At 43.3% G+C, this 19,554-nt stretch overlaps 1 protein-coding gene across 2 annotated transcripts in view; it reads left to right on the top strand.

The window, feature by feature from the left end:
- SPTSSA (serine palmitoyltransferase small subunit A) overlaps positions 1-19,554 on the top strand; it is a 459,057-nt gene that overhangs the window by 47,547 nt on the left and 391,956 nt on the right. Inside the window, exon 1 of one of the 2 annotated variants that reach the window (XR_008705302.1) lies at positions 18,294-18,647. Coding sequence is in view for 1 of the 2 variants with exons in the window: in XM_055555730.1 (XP_055411705.1) it covers positions 18,915-19,099 (185 nt within the window). In the remaining variant the exon portion in view is untranslated. Of the gene's footprint in view, positions 18,648-18,705; positions 19,100-19,554 lie in introns of those variants that run through there. The other variant, XM_055555730.1, reaches the window with a different exon arrangement.

Raw genomic sequence — 19,554 nt, 5'->3', positions numbered from 1 at the left:
GCAATATGAAAGCCTTAAATATTTAGCATAATGCTATGCCATATAATTACATGTATGGCATTATCTTTAATAGGAGCTGATTAATGAGGCTGACATAAAGCAAGGATGAATATTAGCTATTCAGACACTGATGTTCAGAGAGCCACCTGGATAATCATTTTCCCTCTAAGTCCTATTCCTTAAGGATTATAGAAATGTCAATTGTTTTTGCAGAGTTTTCATTTCAAGAAGCAGTTTTTCATAATCTCCAGAGAACCCTTCCCTAACAGACTACAGTAAAACTTAGACTTGATGGTGGTGACATTTTAGACCTAAAATACTGCCTTCACAGTTTAAGTAATTATTCTGCTATGTCTGTGCAAGGGACTTTCAAATTGTTCACTTCATTCCTGGCTTATCTCTCATCTCTACCACTTGACTAGTTTCTTGTCCCTTACAGTTGAAGGCAGGAGGCTGAATTTCTAATTTCCCCCTTAAAACTTTCCTGCTCGTTAGTTAGTACTACTTCCATGGTTATTCATCTAAATTAGTTTTTAAGCAAATTCTTCTCAGCGGTCATCGGAGACTGTCCATTTCTTTTATCATTTCGGCACTGAATAGCTGCTCACCACTGGTCCATCCTGGGATTTGTATGTTCTCATCTGGGATTTGATTTCTCATCTCTTTCTGTTTCTGTACTTTCTCCCTCAAAGGTGATTCTCTTTTTCTCTCTCTGTCTATATATTTTTTAATAGAATTTTTATGAGCAGTTTTAGGTTCAGAGCAAAACTGAATGGAAGGTATAGAGTTTCCTCATATTCCCCCTGTTCCTACACACATGCAGCCTACTCTGTTATCATTATCTCCCAGCTGAGTGGTACATTTGGTACAACTGATGAACCTACATTGACACATCATAATTACTGAGTCTGTCCCTTATGTTAACTCTTAGTTTTGTACATTGTTTGGGTTTGGATACATGTCTAAGGGCATATATCCATTGTATAGTATCATACAGAGCACTTTCACCTCTCTAAAAATTCACTGGGCTCCACCAATTCATCCCTCCCACCCCTTGTCAGTTTTTAAAATCAATAATTGTTGAGTGTCTGCCACCTCTAGGAATGGACTAGTTCCTTGAAAAAACAAACTAAAAATAAAGTTCCATGTTATTAAGAACCTTCTGTCTGAGGGAAACCAATTTCATAAACAAATAACCTAATGTAGTAAGCTAACCTGCTTTAAAATGGTTGTGTGTCATGTCAATGGGGCCACAGGAGAAATGGAGCTCAGAAGTTGACCTGGGCAGCATTCTCACATGCCTATCTTCTCCAGTAGGATTGTTTGTAGGCAGTGTGGAGGGGGTTTGGTCTGGGGATTGGTCCAGAGGTTGCAGAGTGTGGCATCCGAGCTCAGAGGATGGCATGTGTAAATGCCCAGAAGCTCTGGAGGATAAGGGATGCTCAGAGTGACCACAGGAACATAGCATATTTGAGGAACTGATTGCAATGGCGGGCTGCTGAAGGAGATGAGCCTTGGAAGGAAGGTGGGAACAAAGATCGTCAAAGACTTCAAATGTCATGCAAAAGAAGTTTATTAGATTTTGTCTTGGAGGCACTAAGGAACCAGTGAATAATTTTGAGCAGTGTACTGATAATTTTTTAAAAATTGAAGTACAGTTGATTTACAATGTTGTGTTAGTTGCAGGTGTACAGCAAAGTGATTCATTATATATATGTATACACACACACACACACACATACACATTTTTTTCTTTTTTAGATTCTTTTCCCATATAGGTTATTATAAAATATTGAATATATAGTTCCCTGTATGTTAGAAAAATCTACAAATCTACTCTGATGGAAGGGCGGAAAATAGATGGCAGCAAGACTGGAGACAAGAAAGTCCAATGGGGATGCTTTAATTTGGGAGACAATAATGTTTAGTTTGGGAGACAAAGACAGCAAGAATAGTGCAGTGGGGAGGAGATGGAGAAGAGAGCTGATGAAGTACACAGGATTTGGTGTTAGGGAAAGAAAGAGGGAAGTTTCTGGCTTGGTCAACTTGACATTACTAAGTTGACACATTGAGATAAAGAAGATAGAAAAAGCAGCTGGATTTTTTTGGGGGAGGGGGAAGGGTGGCAGGCATTGAAAAGGGGAAAGATGTGTTTGGCTTTGAATACTGTGAGTGTGAGGAGCTGCTGGAACATTTAGGTGTGAATGTTGAGTAAAAAGGGAGCTGCACAGTTCTGGAGCCAAGAAGAGAGTTCCAAGCTGGAGATACTGATCAGGGAGTTCTGCTTGTCTATAGGTGTGGTACATAAATGTGAGTAGAGCAGATGAGTATGAGTAGGGTTGAGTTAGAAGAGTCAGAAGACAAGAGGGATAAGGAAGGAGCTCCAGGCTATAGATACCAGGTGAGTTCAACTCTAAGTATTTCAACTTCTCTCAAGAGCAAGAAGATCTTAGTAGACAATGATGATATTGTGAGTTTTTGTTTTGTTTTAATTTTTATTGGAGTAAAGTTGATTTACAATGTTGTGTTAGTTTCAGGTGTACAGCAAAGTGAGTTAGTTACACATACACATATATCAGGGCTTCTTAGCTGGTGCTAGAGGTAAAGAACCTGCCTGCCAATGCAGGAGAGATTAAGAGACTTGAGTTTGATTCCTGAGTTGGGAAGATCCCCTGGTGGAGGGCAACCCACGCCAGTATTCTTGCCTGGAGAACCCCATGGACAGAGGAACCTGGTAGGCTACAGTCCATGGGGTCGCACAGAATTCAACACTACTGAAGCTAGTTAGCACATATACATACATATATCAACTCTTTTTTTAGATTCTTTCCCCATATAGTTAAATACAGATTATTGAGTAGAGCTTCCTATATTATACAGTAGGTCCTTCTTAGTTATCTATTTTATAAATAGCAATGTGCATGACATTGTTTTTACACTTAAATTTATTATTTCAATAACATTCAAAATCTAGTCTATACTCAAGTTCCTAAAACTGTTCTTTTAAGACGTTTTTAAAAATCCAGGATGCACTCAAGTTTCATGCTTTGCACTTGACCGTTACCTTCCTGTTGCCTCAGTCTAGAAAGTCTCCCTTCTCCCTCCACCTCCTTCAGATCTCCATGACATTGAGGGCTTTGAGGGTCCAGGCCAGTTGTTCTACAGGACACTACACATTCTGGACCATGGTGAGATTTAGGTCAGTTATGTCCACTAGCTCATCAGTAAGTGATGTTTTTACCTCCCACTGCATCATGTCAGAGAGGTTCTAACGTCAGGAACAGGCCCTTTGTATGATTAGATTTTTGACTATCGTTTTATCAGAAACTGCCTAAATTATTGGATCTGACAAATATGCATATTTGGATCTATCTATATATATATATATATGCTAATCCCAAAGAAAGGCAATGCCAAGGAATATTCAAACTACCGCACAATTGCACTCATTCACATGCTAGCAAAGTAATGCTCAAAATTCTCCAAGCCAGCTTCAACAGTATGTGAAGTGTGAACTTCCAGATGTTCAAGAAGGATTTAGAAAAGGCAGAGGAACCAGAGATCAAATTGCCAACATCCGCTGGATCATTGAAAAAGCGAGAAAATTCCAGAAAAACATCTACTTCTGTTTTATTGACTATGCCAAAACCTTTGACTGTATGGATCACAACAAACTGTGTAAAATTCTTCAAGATGAGAATACCAGACTATCTTATCTGCCTCCTGAGAAATCTGCATGCAGGTCAATAAGCAACAGTTAAAACTGGACATGGAAAAACAGACTGGTTCCAAATCGGGAAAGAAGTACATCAAGGCTGTATATTGTCACCCTGCTTATTTAACTTACATGCAGAGTACATCCTGTGAAATACTAGGCTGGATGAAGCACAGCTGGAATCAAGATTTCCAGGAGAAATATCAATAACCTCAGTGATGCAGATGACACCACCCTTATGGCAGAAAGTGAAGAAGAACTGAAGAGCCTCTTGATGAAAGTGAAAGAGGAGAGTGAAAAAGTTGGCTCAAGACTCAACATTCAGAAAACTAAGATCATGGAATCTGGTCCCATCACTTCATGGCAAATAGATAGGGAAACAATGGAAACAGTGAGAGACTTTGTTTTCTTGGGCTCCAAAATCACTGCAGATGGTGACTGCAGCCATGAAATTAAAAGATGCTTGCTCCTTGGAAGAAAAGTTCTGACCAACCTAGACAGCATATTAAAAAGCAGAGACATTCCTTTGCCAACAAGGTCCATCTAGTCAAGGCTATGGTTTTTCCAGTAATCATGTATGAATGTGAGAGTTGAACTGTAAAGAAAGCTGAGTGCTGAAGAATTGATGCTTTTGAACTGTGGTGTTGGAGAAGACTCTTGAGAGTCCCCTGGACTGCAAGGAGATCCAACCAGTCCATCCTAAAGGAAATCAGTCCTGAATATTCATTGGTGGGACTGATGCTGAAGCTGAAACTCCAATACTTTGGGCACCTGATGCAAAGAACTGACTCATTTGAAAAGACCCTGATGCTGGGAAGGATTGAAGGAGGGAGGAGAAGGGTATGACAGAGAATGAGATGGTTGGATGGCATCACTGTTGCACTGGAGATGAGTTTGAGTAGGCTCCAGGAGCTGGTGATGGACAGGGAAGCCTAGTGTGCTGCAGTCCATGGGGTCGCAAAGAGTTGGACATGACTGAGCAACTGAACTGATACACACACACACACACACACACACACACACACACACACACACATCCTGGTCTTTTCTACAAAGAGATACATATTCTGCTTCTCTCATCTTTAAAATATAGCCTAGCCTAAGTCAACTTTGCAGGCTTCCCTGGTGGCTCAGATGGTTAAAAAAAAAAAATCTGTCTCCAATGAAGGAAACCTGGTTTGAAGAATTGACCTGGTTTGAAGAACTTCCTCAGTTGGGAAGATCCCCTGGAGAAGAGAATGGCAACTTACTCCAGTATTTGTGCCTGGAGAATTCCATGGACAGAGGAGCCTGGCAGGCTATAGTCCATGGGGGTCACAAAACGCTGGACACTACTGAATGACCTACACTTTACTAAATCAACTTTGCAGCTGTTAATTTCAATTTTTTTTTCTTGATTCTATTTTCCCATAGAAACCTGTGTTGCAAATAGCTTATTCTGAGTGAGGCCTGGTAGAGTTCAGTGAAACTCAAAGCCTTACTTGGGTCAATCTGGTTCACTGATATAGTTATGTTTATGTCTCACCAACCATTGTCCCCTAGAATTGTGATAGATAAGGCCATATTTGAGGGATGGACACAGAGAGAATTGCCTGCTAAGAAGACTGAAAGGAGCAGCCCGAGACTGGGGAGGTGAATTAGAGATAAGAGAATGTTTAGATTGGTTAGGACCCTTTTGGGGTGACAGGTGACAGAAGCCTAGTGCAAACTGGTGGGAGGAAAATTGGAAATGTATTTTAAAGATATAAGGGAGTCAGGCATGTAGGTATGAGCATGTAATTGGAATGTGTTACCAAACATTGTGGGAGATCCAAGGCATTTTTTGTTTTCCCTCTCTATTGAAAAATTATTGGGGAAATCACTGATAGGTACTGCTTGGTGAGGCCCATCTCTGGGCTGATTGACCATGGTGGGGAAGGTGGGGAGGTGGAGGCATGTAAGTACAAAAACATGGGAGCTGGGTCCCAGGAGAGTGGTTTGAACATTTCCTAGGGAAGGAAAAATTGTTTATCAGCCTCTCTGAGGTCTTTATTGCTGAGACATCAAGATATTTGAGGAAGTTTTAGTCTATTGGGGATAGGTCACTGTGAGATACAGCAGGAAGTCAAATGAGAGAGAAAAGTGCATCCCCTGAACTTGGCATTTGAAATGTCACTGGTAACTTCAACAGGATTGGCCTTTCTTATGGCTCAGCAGTAAAGAATCCTCCTACAATGCAGGAGACACAGAAGATGTGGATTCAATCCCCAGGTCAGGAAGATCCCCTGGAGTTGGAAATGGCAACTCACTCCAGTATTCTTGTCTGGGAAATCCCATGGACAGAGGAGCCTGGCTGGCTACAGTCCTTGGGGGTAGTAAAAGAGTCGGACACAACTGAGCGCTTAAGCATACACACTACAGGATTAGTTTTGGTGGAGTGAGGGCAGTGGATAGAGGAGGAAATAGGAGATAGGGAGCTGAGAGGTGTGTATGCTAGAAGCTTGCTTGGAAAGGAAGGAGAGGTGTTCTTCAGCTAAGGTCTGAGACTGAAGAGACTTACCTCTCTTCAGAAAGACAGAAAGCAGGGCTTTCTTTCCTGGGCTCAGTGAGCCTAAGAATCTATCAGCCCCTTAGGAACGACATGCAGAACTTACCTGCTTCTCAAAGAAAGAGCCTTTTGAGCCACAAACCTTTAGAATCGTGGTGGTGAAACAAATGTGGCAATAGAAAGGGAAAGGTGAAAGAAATAGAGATGGTAAATAACTGGCGCATGCTTTTGAGGAGGAGGGGAAGGTGGAAACCGGAGCTCAAAGGAAATAATTATCCTTTGTGGGAAGAGGTTTGTTTTTTTTTCTGCAGAGACTGTAGGGAAGTTGTGAAATCCAGGGCAGATGCAGACACCTTTGTAGGTAGCATGGCAGGGAACTGTGTGCATTGCATTTCTCTCTCTTTTCTTGGTCCATCTTGGTTTGGTATCAGGATAAAAACTCTTTCTATGGATAAGTGCTTGAGAGATGGTCATAATCTGTTCTCTTTCTTGGGCTTGCTGTTGGGCTTTCTGCCTCCATGATTGCTCCTGACCGATGTGCTCTGCTGCTTGTACCTGACATGTTAGAACCTGACCTGTGCTGGAGCTGTTCCCCTGCCCTTCCCCTAAGACCTTCTACAGGTCACTCAGTACTCTTTGTGGGTGAAACTGACAAGTGTGAGCAATTAATCATGTCTTTTCCCTTTCCTGAAGGTAAGCTTATTGAGGGCTTTTCCCCAGTTTGGGGCTTCTTGTGTTGGAGTCTCCTGGCAAAGAGTGAGTTAATAGGCTGCTTCAAGAGAGTAGGTGTTTATGTGGCTGAACAGTTATTGAAGTTTATTATAATAATTTACAATGAGCGACCTCTGTTTCTTAAATGAGCTCAAGCCAGAAGGCAGGAAAAGCATGGCCTCTGAGCCTGGAGTTCAGGATCTAGAATCTGAAGTTCTCTTCTCATGGGATGATTTCAGTTCAGTCTTTTAGATTTTCCAAGCCTTAACTTTACCATCTGCCAATGTAAATAATATTTTCCACTTATATAATGGGGGACTGTGTCTTCGTTTTCAGAGAGGTAGTAGCCTGTTGAACATGTTACTGTTAGAACTGGAAACCCTTATAGGCCACTCCTGTGGTCTGAATGTTCTTCAAGTTGCAATTGTGGAAGAACCGGTTTCTGAAAGAAAAGCTTTGTGACATTCTTTGGAAAATCGTACTCATGGAAAATACTTATACACCAGACAGAGTGTGTTATTTTTAATTTAAGGGCATTTCTGATTATAGGAGCGTGTATTTTCCTACTTTTGATTTTCACAAACCCTCACTACTGGTTAGCTTTCTGTGCTACTGAGATTCTCTTTAAAAATAATAATACTTTGAGTCAGACAGAGAAAGACAAATACTATATGTATGTATGTGTGTGTGTGCTTAATCGTGTCCAACTTTTTGCAACCCCATGGACTGTAGCCCACTAGGCTCCTCTGTTCATGGAATTTTCTAGGCAAGAATACTGGAGTGGGTTGCCATTTCCTCCCCCAGGGGATCTTTCTGACCCAGGGACCAAACGCCAGTCTCTTGCATCTCTTGCATCGACAGACGGATCCTTTACCACTGCGCCACCTGGGAAGCCCCCAATACTGTGTGGTGTCACTTATATATGGGTCTAAACAATTTCACAAACTAGTGAATATAGCGGGGAAGGCAATGGCACCCACTCCAGTACTCTTGCCCGGCAAATCCCATGGATAGAGGAGCCTGGTAGGCTCCAGTCCATGGGGTCGCTAAGAGTCGGACACGACTGAGCAGCTGGCTTCACTTTCACTTTTCACTTTCATGCATTGGAGAAGGAAATGGCAACCCACTCCAGTGTTCTTGCCTGGAGAATCCCAGGGACGGGGGGAGCCTGGTGGGCTGCCGTCTATGGGGTCGCACAGAGCCCGGACACAACTGAAGCGACTTAGCAGCAGCAGCAGCAGTGAATATAGCAAAAAAGAAACAGAAACTAGAGAAAATAACAAAAAAGAAACAGACTCCCAGATATAGGGAACGATCTAGTGGATACCAGTGGGGAGAGGGAAGGAGGGAGGGACAATATAGGGATGGGGATTCAGAAATACAAACTATAATGTATAAAACAAGTCATAAGGATATATTGTACAACATGGGGAATATAGCCAATATTTTATAGCTATAACCTTTAAAAACTGTGAATCGTTATTGTATACCTGTAACTTTTATGATATGGTATAGCAACTATATTTCAGTTGAAAATTGAATAATACTAAATCAGTGATCATTAGACTACCTGGGACTTAGGTGTATTTCCTTTAAAAAAAAAAAAAAGTGTTGCATTCAATTTATTTTTAAATTTTTTTCACTTTGAAAAATGGTGGCTGGGGTGGGGGGTGGGGAGGGAGAATCTGGGAGTTTGGGACTGACCTGCACGCACTGCTATGTTTAAGATGGATCATGAGTGAGGACCTAATAATAGCAAAACAACAAATCCAAAAAACAAAAACAAACCTTGGAACAAAAAAAAAAAAATTGTGGTAAAATATATATAATCATCGTAGCCCTTTTTAAGTGTACAGGCCAGTGGCGTTTAGTACATTCGCATTCTTGTGCAACCATCAGCACCCTCCATCTCTAAAATTAGCTGTACTTCTAAACTATCAGTTTACTGGCTTTGGTAATTCCTTCTGCCAGGGATCTGTAGTCAGGAGGCAGACTGAGTGACTCCTTGCTCCTAGGAAGACTCTTCCCCCCCCACCCCCCCCAAGGAATGATTCTGAAATGAAATGAGAAGGTCCTAGAAGAGCCCCCCCACCCCCCCCACCCCCACCATTGGAGACAAACCTTATCAGGGTCCACAGTAGTGCATTACAGCCCAGCCTCCAGATCCTTACAGGTGTGGTTTGGCTTACAGACAAAGTGGGTTTTATTTGGAGGGCAGAGGAGAGTTCCCAGATTTCTGTAACAATTGAAACTGCAGAGCTGGGGGATGTTTGGTGCTGAGTGACATGGTGGCAGCCGTGTTGATGGCCCGAGTCGGCTGCTGCAGCTGCCTGCGTGATGCCGCTCAGAAGTGGTAAGAGGGAGTAGGGAGGGGGCTGGGAGGGGACAGGGTGGCACAGGACCTGTCCACAGGGAGTGAGAGGGGCACTGACCCGGCATGCTGACTGGAGGCAAGAGAGCACATCCAGACAGTTGAAGTCAGCTTCATATTCAGTTGTAAACTTCCCCTTTGTTCCCGTGCAAGCTGAGATGTCCTCAGCAGGACAGGAGAGCAGGGTGGAGAGTAGTTTAGAAATTTCAAGCATAGAACTCCGATGGGCTTCAGCTCTTTCCTGATGATTCAGTCTTCTTCTGGGATCACATGAATGGAAAATACCATCTCCACAATGGTTTGCTCAATATTCGTTCCCTAAAGATGGCCTTGTTCCAAAAGCGATCTCATTCGTACTCATCTTTGTTTTATCGAAGTGTGCTATGATGTGTTATAAAGCTCACAATTTACAGCTGGAACTGAAGGTCAACACAACGAAGAGAGGACGCTGGTGTCCTCCTAACTGAGTTAAATATCTCCGGAGGACTGGGTTGTTTCGCCCTTTAAAAAAAAATTTTTTTTTGTTGCATTGGGTCTTCTTTGGCGTATTTGGGCTTTCTCTAGTTGTGGCGAGCAGGCGCCGCTCTTTGTTGCGGGGTACAGGCTTCTCATTGCTGTGGTTTCTCTTGTTGTGGAGCACAGGCTCTAAGGTGTGCACGCTTCCGTAGTTGCAGCCTGCTGGCTCTAGATCACCGACTCAGGACTTCTGGCGCAGGGGCTTAGTTGCTTCGAGGCATGTGAAATCTGAGATTCGAAGATTCGAAGGGATCGAACCCATGTCCCTTCATTGGCAGGCAGATTTTTATCTGTGGCACCACCGTGGAAGTTTTGTTTTTCCTTTTGATGTGAGGATAAAAGTTTGCTCTTTGTATTTGTGGAGAAAAGTTCCTGTGGCGTTGCCTAGCAGCTCTGCCAGGGAGGGAAATGGATGTCCTTCTCATTGAGTTAAAAGGTCCAGGCAAGTGAGTTCAAGGTCGTGGATTCAATACCGCCTGGACTAATCTCCTTAAGCAATGCCTCAGAGAGGGCCAGGACAGCCTGCTTCTGTTCCAGTGAACAGCCAGTCACTCACTGCTTCTGTGGCGTCATGATAGATATGTGTACCAAGTCCCCCTATTGCTCAGCTCCCCTTCTGTGTCATGGGAAGCCTGGTTGTGGGATGGAGAATGTGACTTCCTTGTTTGTCTATGTTGAATTATGAGAAACTAGTAAGGAAACATTAAGTTAGATCCATACTGCTAAAGGGAAATTTGAACTGAAAGAAAGAGACTTGGTCAGGGGTTGATTGGCATGTCAGACTGTACATCTGTCCACCTCTTTCTTCCTTCCTCTCTTGTGTCTCTGTCTTTGTCTCTCCATCTTTCTTTCCAGTTCTTTACCTGGCTGTAACTCTCTGTCCTGTGCTTTTCTGTGTATGTCTCAGTGTGCTTATCTCTATCTTGTTTCTCTGAGCAGATGTTGAACTCCATTTGTGTGCCAAGTGGTATGCTAGATTCTGACAGTCTAAAGGCAAATAAGACCCTGTGAAGAATAATAGTAACAGTAGCAACTGGCATTTTTGTTACTTAACATGGATCAGACTCTGTATTAAGAACTTTATATCCATTATTGCATTTAATCCTCACAATAGCAGTATGTGATGGTTACAACATTACCCATTTCACAGGTAAGGAATCTGAGGTTCAAGTAGGTTTGTAACTTGCCCGAGGTTGTTTCGCTTGTAGGGGTTTAAGTCTGTCTGCCTCATGAGTTCTCATTATTTACTGCTACTCTCACTGGCCCTTTGGTGGTTAACTTGAGTTCCTGGGGACTCCAGGCTTCTCGTGGGACTGTTTTATGATATTGAATCAATTCCAGGTTACTGGTCTGTTCGAGATCTAGGAAGTGTTGTGCCACTCTGGAAGGGGCTGGGGGAGAGGAGAAGGAGTGAGGGGGAGAGAGAGTAACACATGCACACACAGACAGAGAGACAAAGATAGTGATAGACTGAAAGGTGGAAAGAGGAGCTAGGTAGAAAGAGAGACATATTAAGATACACAAAGAATGAGAGAGGGAGAGAGAGAAGAGAAGAAGAAAGAAAGAGACGCAGATGTACAGACTGACAGACATACCAAGCCATTGATCAAATCTCTTGCCTTCTCTCTCTCTCTCTCATTTTTCTTTTATTAGCGGGACTTCAGTATAATGTTACCTTACTTGTTTCTTACAAATCAAGATGAATGATAAGCAGTGGTGTCCAGTAACATGTTGTGTGCTGTGGGGAATATAAAAGATTGGTGAGAATGTGGTAGCTCTGAAACCCAAATAAAAGCCTTTTTTTGTTCCTAGTGATCAGAACACAACAGAACTGTTATTTGCTGTATCTTACGGTATTTAACATAAATGATTATGTTATATATTACATGTCATATATATATGTCATATATATATGATATATGTTATATATATATATATATCAAATAAATGATATTTGACATAGACATTGGAGGTGGACTAAAGAAATTTGCATCCCAGCTCCTCCACTTCCTAGTTGTGTGATTTTGAGTAAGTTACTGAACTCTCTGAGCTTCAGTTTTCTGATCTGTAAAATTGGTATAACTGTGGTACTTCTTTTATGGAGTTCTTGGGAGTTTTTCAAGAGATGGTGTCCAACAGTGTTGGGCATAAATGATTTCAGCCCTTTTTATTTTATGAACAATGTTGGTAAAGTTAGTTTAATTTAAAACACTGAATAAACTCATCTGCTGTTAGGATATAGCAACTGCATTGTGCTACTTTTAGGACTCAGTGACCTAGTTTCCAGGAGTGCTCCTCTCAGTCCAGGAGCTGTGGTGACTTGGAATCTCCTACATAATTTCCTTATCAAGCAGCTGGTACTCATCTACCCCCACCTACACACACTGGTCACTTTTACCTGCTGGCACATATGATGACATGATTTTCTCTGCCCAGTACACACTTCCCTTCACTTCCCCAACATTTCCAGTGGTAAAAAGCCCAGGAACTGCTTTGAGTAACTTTGCCCACCATAGAGATAGAGTGTATGGTACCCTTTGTGCAGACCCACACCACTGTGGAGCGTCCCTGTTGTGGCCATGATCATGGTCTGTTTAATTAAAAGCAGGGTGTCACTCATCTGTAGATTATGAGTTCTTTGCAGACTGGTATTATCTTATGTGCTTTTGTGTTCTCAGCAGGTGGGCAGAGCCCCTGAAGAGTCTAGGAGAACAGGCTGAGAGAGCCTTTGGCCATTTGTCATGTTCCAGAATTTTCTTTCCTTTGATAAATAGTTACCAGGAGAGCCCAACCAACATGTTAGGCATTTCCATCCCATGAAAGACTAGACAGGATGTGATTGAGATTAGTTTTATATTCTGAGACTTTGCTGTAAAGTCCTTCCATTTGATGTCTCAGGGTTCAGAATGTCTTTCAACTTAATTTATAATAAGAATCTGCCTATCATTTGGGAGGGCTTCTGGGGGAGGGAAGACTGCCATGATATTTGGACACAACTTTCTCTAAAGCACTGGGATAGTGGATGTCACACAGCACAGAGCAGATACAGAGTAGGTGGTTGGGAAATGCTTTCTGAACAGCAGGAATTTACATTGCTTATAAGTATTTCTTAAAACAGATGCCAATGTCCATCATCTTGATAGGACATGAGCAAAGCAATGATGTAAGCTGAGGAACTAGTTTTGCATGGCCTGGAGTTGAACTTCAGATTTCACTGTTTCATCATTCCATGACTTTATGTATCTGACTCACAGGCTGATTCAGATCTTGGGTAGGAATTTAAATTCTGGACTGACTGTGAACTCTGGGCAGGTGGCAGATGTGGGCCTCCAGTAATTAACTGGCCTTTGACTTCAGCCCAAGAGCCTGGGGCTCTGGTGCAGGCTCTGGAGTTGCAGAGTGGTATGAGGTCTCCCTTTCCCCTGAACAAGTGGGGAAATATTATGAGCTGTTCCTACCCTTGACCATGGAAAAGTCCATACCAGTCTGAAATCTACTGAGAGTGAGTTCTCATCTCTAATCTAAGGCCAGTTTTTAGTCTTAATTTGGCTATTGTAGAATGGAGTCCATGTGCCTTTCTTGAAAGCGCTTCTGTGTTTTGCAGGGAGGGGAGTGAATAGGGAATTGCCAGGCTGTTCTTCTGAGTTCAAGGAGGGCTTTCAGGTACCCTCAAGATTTGAAAGACTTCAGGTTGAGCCCTTGCCAGGCAGTTTTTTGTAGTTCTGGGTGGTGGCTCCATAAGCTCCTTTGTCTTCACACTTGTCATTAGCCCTTTATTAGCTTAAGGCTAATTTTTAAGGTTGGATGCACCACAGGGCTGACCAACTTGGCTTAGTCAAAGCATTACTCCCCTGATGAATCTGCACTTGCCACTTGCCAGCTTCCCTGGGCCACGTAAAGGCACAGGTTGCCACTTGAGTCTGCTTCTCCTGGAAGAACTGAAATTCCTGACACTGTGTGTGACAAAGCAGGAGCTGGAGAAGAGGATTAAAGCTGAAGTTGCAGGAAGCACAGTGGTGACTGTTGTGAGAACAGCTCTGAGGCTCAGATCTCAGCCAAGCTGCTTCTCCACTATTTGGCTATGGGCAGGGACTTCCCAGGTGCTGTAGTGGTTAATGCAAGAGATGCAGGTTCAGGCCCTGGGTTGGGAAGACCCTGGAGGAGGGCATGGAAACCCACTCCAGTACTCTTGCCTGGAGAAGCCCATGAACAGAGGAGCCTGGCGGGCTACAGTTCATGGGGTCACAAAGAGCTGTACACAACTCTTGAATGTGCGCGCGCACACACACACACACGCATGGGCTACAGTCCATGGGGCCACAAAGAGTTGGACATGACTGAGTGCACTCACACACACAAGCCTTGTAGGCTCTCTAACTCTTAGAAACCTCAACTGTGATCATAACACACACCTTGAGAGGGTAATGGGGGGAATACTGGGGTACCACCATGCCATGGAGACTGGGATGGTAGGGGCGCCCTGGACAAGAGTCCTTATCCGTTTCTTTCTTGCTCTTTGGGTATCAACAGATATGTTTGTGGTGGTTGGTGACATCCTGGATGCAGAATGGAAGAAGACACATGGGGTGGACTTTAAGGAACTCATAATTTATTTACATATTACATTTTTTTTATTAAAGTATAGTTGATTTATAATGTACTGATTTTTTGCTGTATAGCAAAGTGACTCAGTTATACACATATATACATTCTTTTTTAAATATTCTTTTCCATTATGGTCTGTACAAGGAGATGGATATAGTCTCCTTTGTTGCACAGTTAGGACCTTGTTTTTAACCCATTCTAAATGTAATAGTTTGCATCTGCTAACCCCAGACTCCCAGTCCATCCGTCCTCCGCCCCTTTCCCCCTTGGCAACCACAAATCTGTTCTCTATATCTGGGAGTCTGTTTCTGTTTTGTAGAGAGGTTCATTTGTGCCACATTTTAGGTTCCACTTATAAGTGATGCCATATGGTATTTGTCTATCTTTCTGACTTACTTCACTTGGTATGATATTATTTAGTTGTATCCATGTTGCTGCAAACGCATTATTTTGTTCTTTTTAATGGCTGAGTAGTATTCCATTGTATATATGTACCACATCTTCTTTTTAAAATGTTTATTTATTTATTAGGTTGTATGGGTCTTAGTCGGAGAAGGCAATGGCAACCCACTCCAGTACTCTTGCCTGGAAAATCCCATGGATGGAGGAGCCTGCTAGGCTGCAATCCATGGGGTCGCTAGGAGTCAGACACGACTGAGCGACTTCACTTTCACTTTTCACTTTCATGCATTGGAGAAGAAAATGGCAACCCACTCCAGTGTTCTTGCCTGGAGAATCCCAGGGATGGGGGAGCCTGGTGGGCTGCCATCTATGGGGTCGCCCAGAGTTGGACACGACTGAAGAGACTTAGCAGCAGCAGCAGCATCATGGGTCTTAGTTGTGGCACATGGGGTCTTTGTTTTTCATAGTACATGGCATCTTTAGCGGCATGAGAACTCTTTGTTGCAGCATGTGGGATCTAGTTCCTTGACCACGGACAAAACCTGGGCAAAACCTGGACAAAACCCTGCCTTGGGAGCTTGGAGTCTCAGTCACTGGACCACCAGGGAAGTCCCATGTGCCACATCTTCTTAATCCGTTCATCTGTTGATGGACATTTAGGTTGCTTTCATGCCTTGACTATTGTGAATAGTGCTGTTATGAACATAGGGGTGCATGTGTATTTGTTTTGGCCATGCCACACAGCTTGTGGGATCTTAGTTCCCTGACATGGATTAAACCCAGGCCTTTGGCAGTGAGTGCACATAGTCCTAACCACTGGACCATCAGGGAATTCCTGCATGTATCATTTTGAATTGTAATTTTGTCCAAGTGTATGCCCAGAAGTGGGACTGCTGGGTCATATGGTAATTCTACCTTCAGCTTTCTGAGGAACCTCCATACTGTTTTCTATAGTGGCCGTGCAAGCTTAAATTCCCACCAGCAGTGTAGGAGAGAGAGGAACTCATACTTTAAAACAGACATCTTGAGTGCATTTGAAGCAAAGCTTGCATAGAAATCACATAAAACAGTCATAAATATTTGAGAAAATAGGTTCCTGAAAAAAAATTAGTATTTAGGTGAATAGGAAATTGCAGTTGTTGGGAGATAAATCTTCATCTGTTTGCCAGTGTGCCATTAGGATCCATTTGGAAGTCCAGGGGCTCTTTGGTTAATCAAAGATAGAGGAGTTGTAAAACAAGGAAGAAGTTGTCTCATGCTAGTGTTTCCCTAAATGCTTGCAGGACATTTCATCTACAAGATCTTTTGGAACAAAAGGTGTCTATTGTCCATAAAGGGCTGGAAACACAATAGGGTTAAGAATTGATGTTTTACCATGCAAGAGTTCTTCCCTGACCCCAATGACCAATGCAGGTTAATCTATTAAGATTTATGAGACATCGGGTAGCAAGGAAACCTGGTATAACCCAGCATTTTTCAAGCTCATTTGAGTAAGAGATCTTTCCCAGATAACTTCTACTGAATAGGAGAAATGGAGTGGGCAAAGGTTGAGAAATACAGCTTTGATTGTTGGGTGGGGTGTGAGGTTGGTTGTGTAAGGTTGAGTTGTGAGTGGATTTTACTGGAGAATTCTCAAGAGAGAACTAATACAGATGGAAGTTGCAAGGACTGCTGAGTCGGTGTTTTTTTTTTTTTTTTTAACCTCTATTTAAAAAAATTGGGACTTCCCTGGCAGTTGAGTGGTAAGACTCATGCTTCCCCTGCAGGGGGTATAGGTTCTATCTCTGGTAGGGGAATTGAGATGCTGCACACCACAGTGTGGGCAACAGTAACAAATTTCCCATTTCCTCAACATTTTCTTATATCAACTATTTCAAACATTCAGGAAAACTGAGAGATTAGTTATATGATCAGGCCACTCAAGATGGCTGTTCTCTTGCTCTCTGTTCATCCCCTGTTCGACCAGTCCCTGCTTCATCTACACCCTACTCAAGTGTGTGTGTGATAAGTCATTTCAGTTGTGTCTGACTCTTTGTGACCCTATGGACTGTAGCCTGCCAGGCTCCTCCGTCCATGGGATTCTCCAGGCAAGAATACTGGAGTGGGTTGCCATTTCCTCCTCCAGGGAATCTTCCTGACCCAGGGATCAAACCCTCCCTGTCTCTTATGTCTTCTGCATTGGCGGGCGGGTTCCTTCCCAATCCTCTTGATCTTAGGGCTTATTGAGTAACTACCTATGTGATTGCCCCCTGCCCCAGCCGCTGGTTTCCCTGGTGACTGATGAGCTAACCTGATGTTAGTTATGTCAGTTCCCCCTGTAAATGGTAGCCTTCTTATTACTCGAGTAGAGGAGATTTCTGCTGTGTCCTGCCTTCTGCCCATGGTAGAGTGTTTCTCCAGGATTTTTTGCTTCCAATTTGCAAGATTAAGCTATCCAACAAGTCACTGGTGTCTCTGTCACTGTCTCTAGGCATTTTCTTTGGTCTCCCGGCTGGATAGTTACAAGGCTTACAGGCCTGCCGGGTGCAGCCCAACGTTAGTACAATGAAGTCTAAAGTTATATACACATTATGATGGACTTCTCAGGTGGCTCAGTGGATAAAGAATCCACATGCAATGCAGGCTATGTAAGAGACCTGGGTTTGATCCCTGAGTTGGGAGGATCCCCTGGAGAAGGAAATGGCAACCCACCCCAGTTTTCTTGCCTGGGAAATTCCATGGACAGAGGCGCTTGGTGGGCTACAGTCCATGGTGTCACAAAAATTTGGACAGGGCTGAAGCGACTGAGCATGCATACATGCATATACATTATGACACATCACTTCTCAATATTTAACATACATCACTTAAGAATACAGATATTTGTTTTCAGACTCACAATGTCGTTATACCTATTAAGAAAGCCATCTAAAATCAACTTAATGAAGAAGAAAAAATAAAATCAACTTAATGTTTAAATCCCTCCCCATCTACAGCTTTTTTAAAAAAAAATCAATTACTTCTTTTTAATGGTTGTTACTTATCTTAACTTAGAATAGTTCCTCTCCCTTTTTTTTTTCTCCCATGACATTGACCTTCTGAAGAACTTAGGCTAGTGATTGTATGAATGTCCCACATTCTATTTCTGTTTCCTCATGATGTTCAGTTTTTCCTCTGTCCTGGTAATCCTCTGCCCTGGCTGCACATTGGAACCACCTGTCTTGATTAATTGGCAGTACAAGGAAGGGGGATTAATTGGCCACTCTGTTCTCATTGGAACTATTTAAATCAAATTTAAAGCCTAGAAAAGAGAATACCGATGTCTGTGTTCCACTCTAAACCAATTAAATTGGAATCGCTGGAGTTTAAGCTCAGGTGATCCTGGTTTCAAAATTCTCTAGGTGATTCTGGTAAGTTATCAGCACTAAGAACCGCTGCTCTATCCTGTGGATCCTATATATTGAAGTTAGACTCAGGCTATACATTTTTTGTCTGGAATACTTTGCACATTGCAATCACCTTGGAAGCTTTAAAAAGTACTGATACATGGGGGTCCACCCCAGAGATTCTGATATAGTTGGTCTGGCGGCATGGCCTAGGCTTTGGGAGTTTTGAAATCTGCTCGGATGATTTTAATGCAGCCAGGAAGACCCACTGCTTTAGATTATTTTCTTGTTCAATTTGCATCCTATGAGGAGGCACACAATGTCACACTATTCCATTATTTGTGATGCCAGTTTCAATCACTGGATTAAGGTGGTCACACCAGACCTCTGCATCACCTCTTCATCGCAAATGTACTAGTGCTCCTGTTCCCAGAGGTAAGTGGTCTCTGAGATGATACCTTGGTGCTGCTAACAAGTTTTAATCCAATGGTTTTAGCTTCCACTGGTGATTGTTACCTCTATCAAATATTATGTGGAGGGTGAGTATAAATGGTGATCTAATCTTGTCTTTCCTTCTGTAACAGAGTATGGCTGAGTGCAGCCCTAAGCCTGCAGCCCTTGCTGCAGTGCCACTATGCCGCATCCAACTCTGGTTACCCTTGGACCTGTGGGGGCCCTGCTCAGTGATTGGTCGACGCTGCAATGGGCCCCACCCACAAGCAACCAACTGTCAAAGAGAGACCTTTTAGTGGTCCTGCTCAGTCATTGGTCAGCACAGCAGTGAGCCCCGCCCACAAGCAACCAGCTGTCAAGGAGGGACTGTTAGTTGAGAGGATTCAGCCAACCGAATCAGGCAGTGGAGTGGTGGTCGTCAGGCAGAGAATGAGGTAAGAGGTGGGTCCGTCTCTCCAGCTTACCTGGCAGGTGTGCTGTGTGGGCCACAGGGAATAGGCTGGGGGCTGTGTCCTGCAGGGCTCCAGAGCCCTTGCTAGGGCCACCCACTGGCCTTGGCCCAGGCCTTGAGGCGGTGGTGAACCTTAGTCTATGGGCCCTGGCTCCCACCATTTGGGGAGCCTGAGGAACCTGAGGGTTGGTTGTGTCCTGGGCGCTTTGCTCCCTCAGTGATGACGTTGTACAGGGTCTGGGGACCTGGCCCTGAAGGAGCTGCCAACTGAGATCTACCTCCTCAGCCAGGACCCAGACCTCAAAAGGACAAAGCTGTGCTTGGGGACCTTGGCCTTCTTGTCAGACAGGCAATAACGTTTGTTTGGTAGAGATTTACAGGAACATCATTCCCTGACCCTGACCTGACCTCCAGAACAAAGGCTCTGATACCAAGAAG

This window comes from Bubalus kerabau, chromosome 19 (assembly GCF_029407905.1).
Source record: "Bubalus kerabau isolate K-KA32 ecotype Philippines breed swamp buffalo chromosome 19, PCC_UOA_SB_1v2, whole genome shotgun sequence".
Lineage (NCBI taxonomy): Eukaryota > Metazoa > Chordata > Mammalia > Artiodactyla > Bovidae > Bubalus > Bubalus kerabau.
This window is presented reverse-complemented; position numbering and strand designations above follow the sequence as displayed.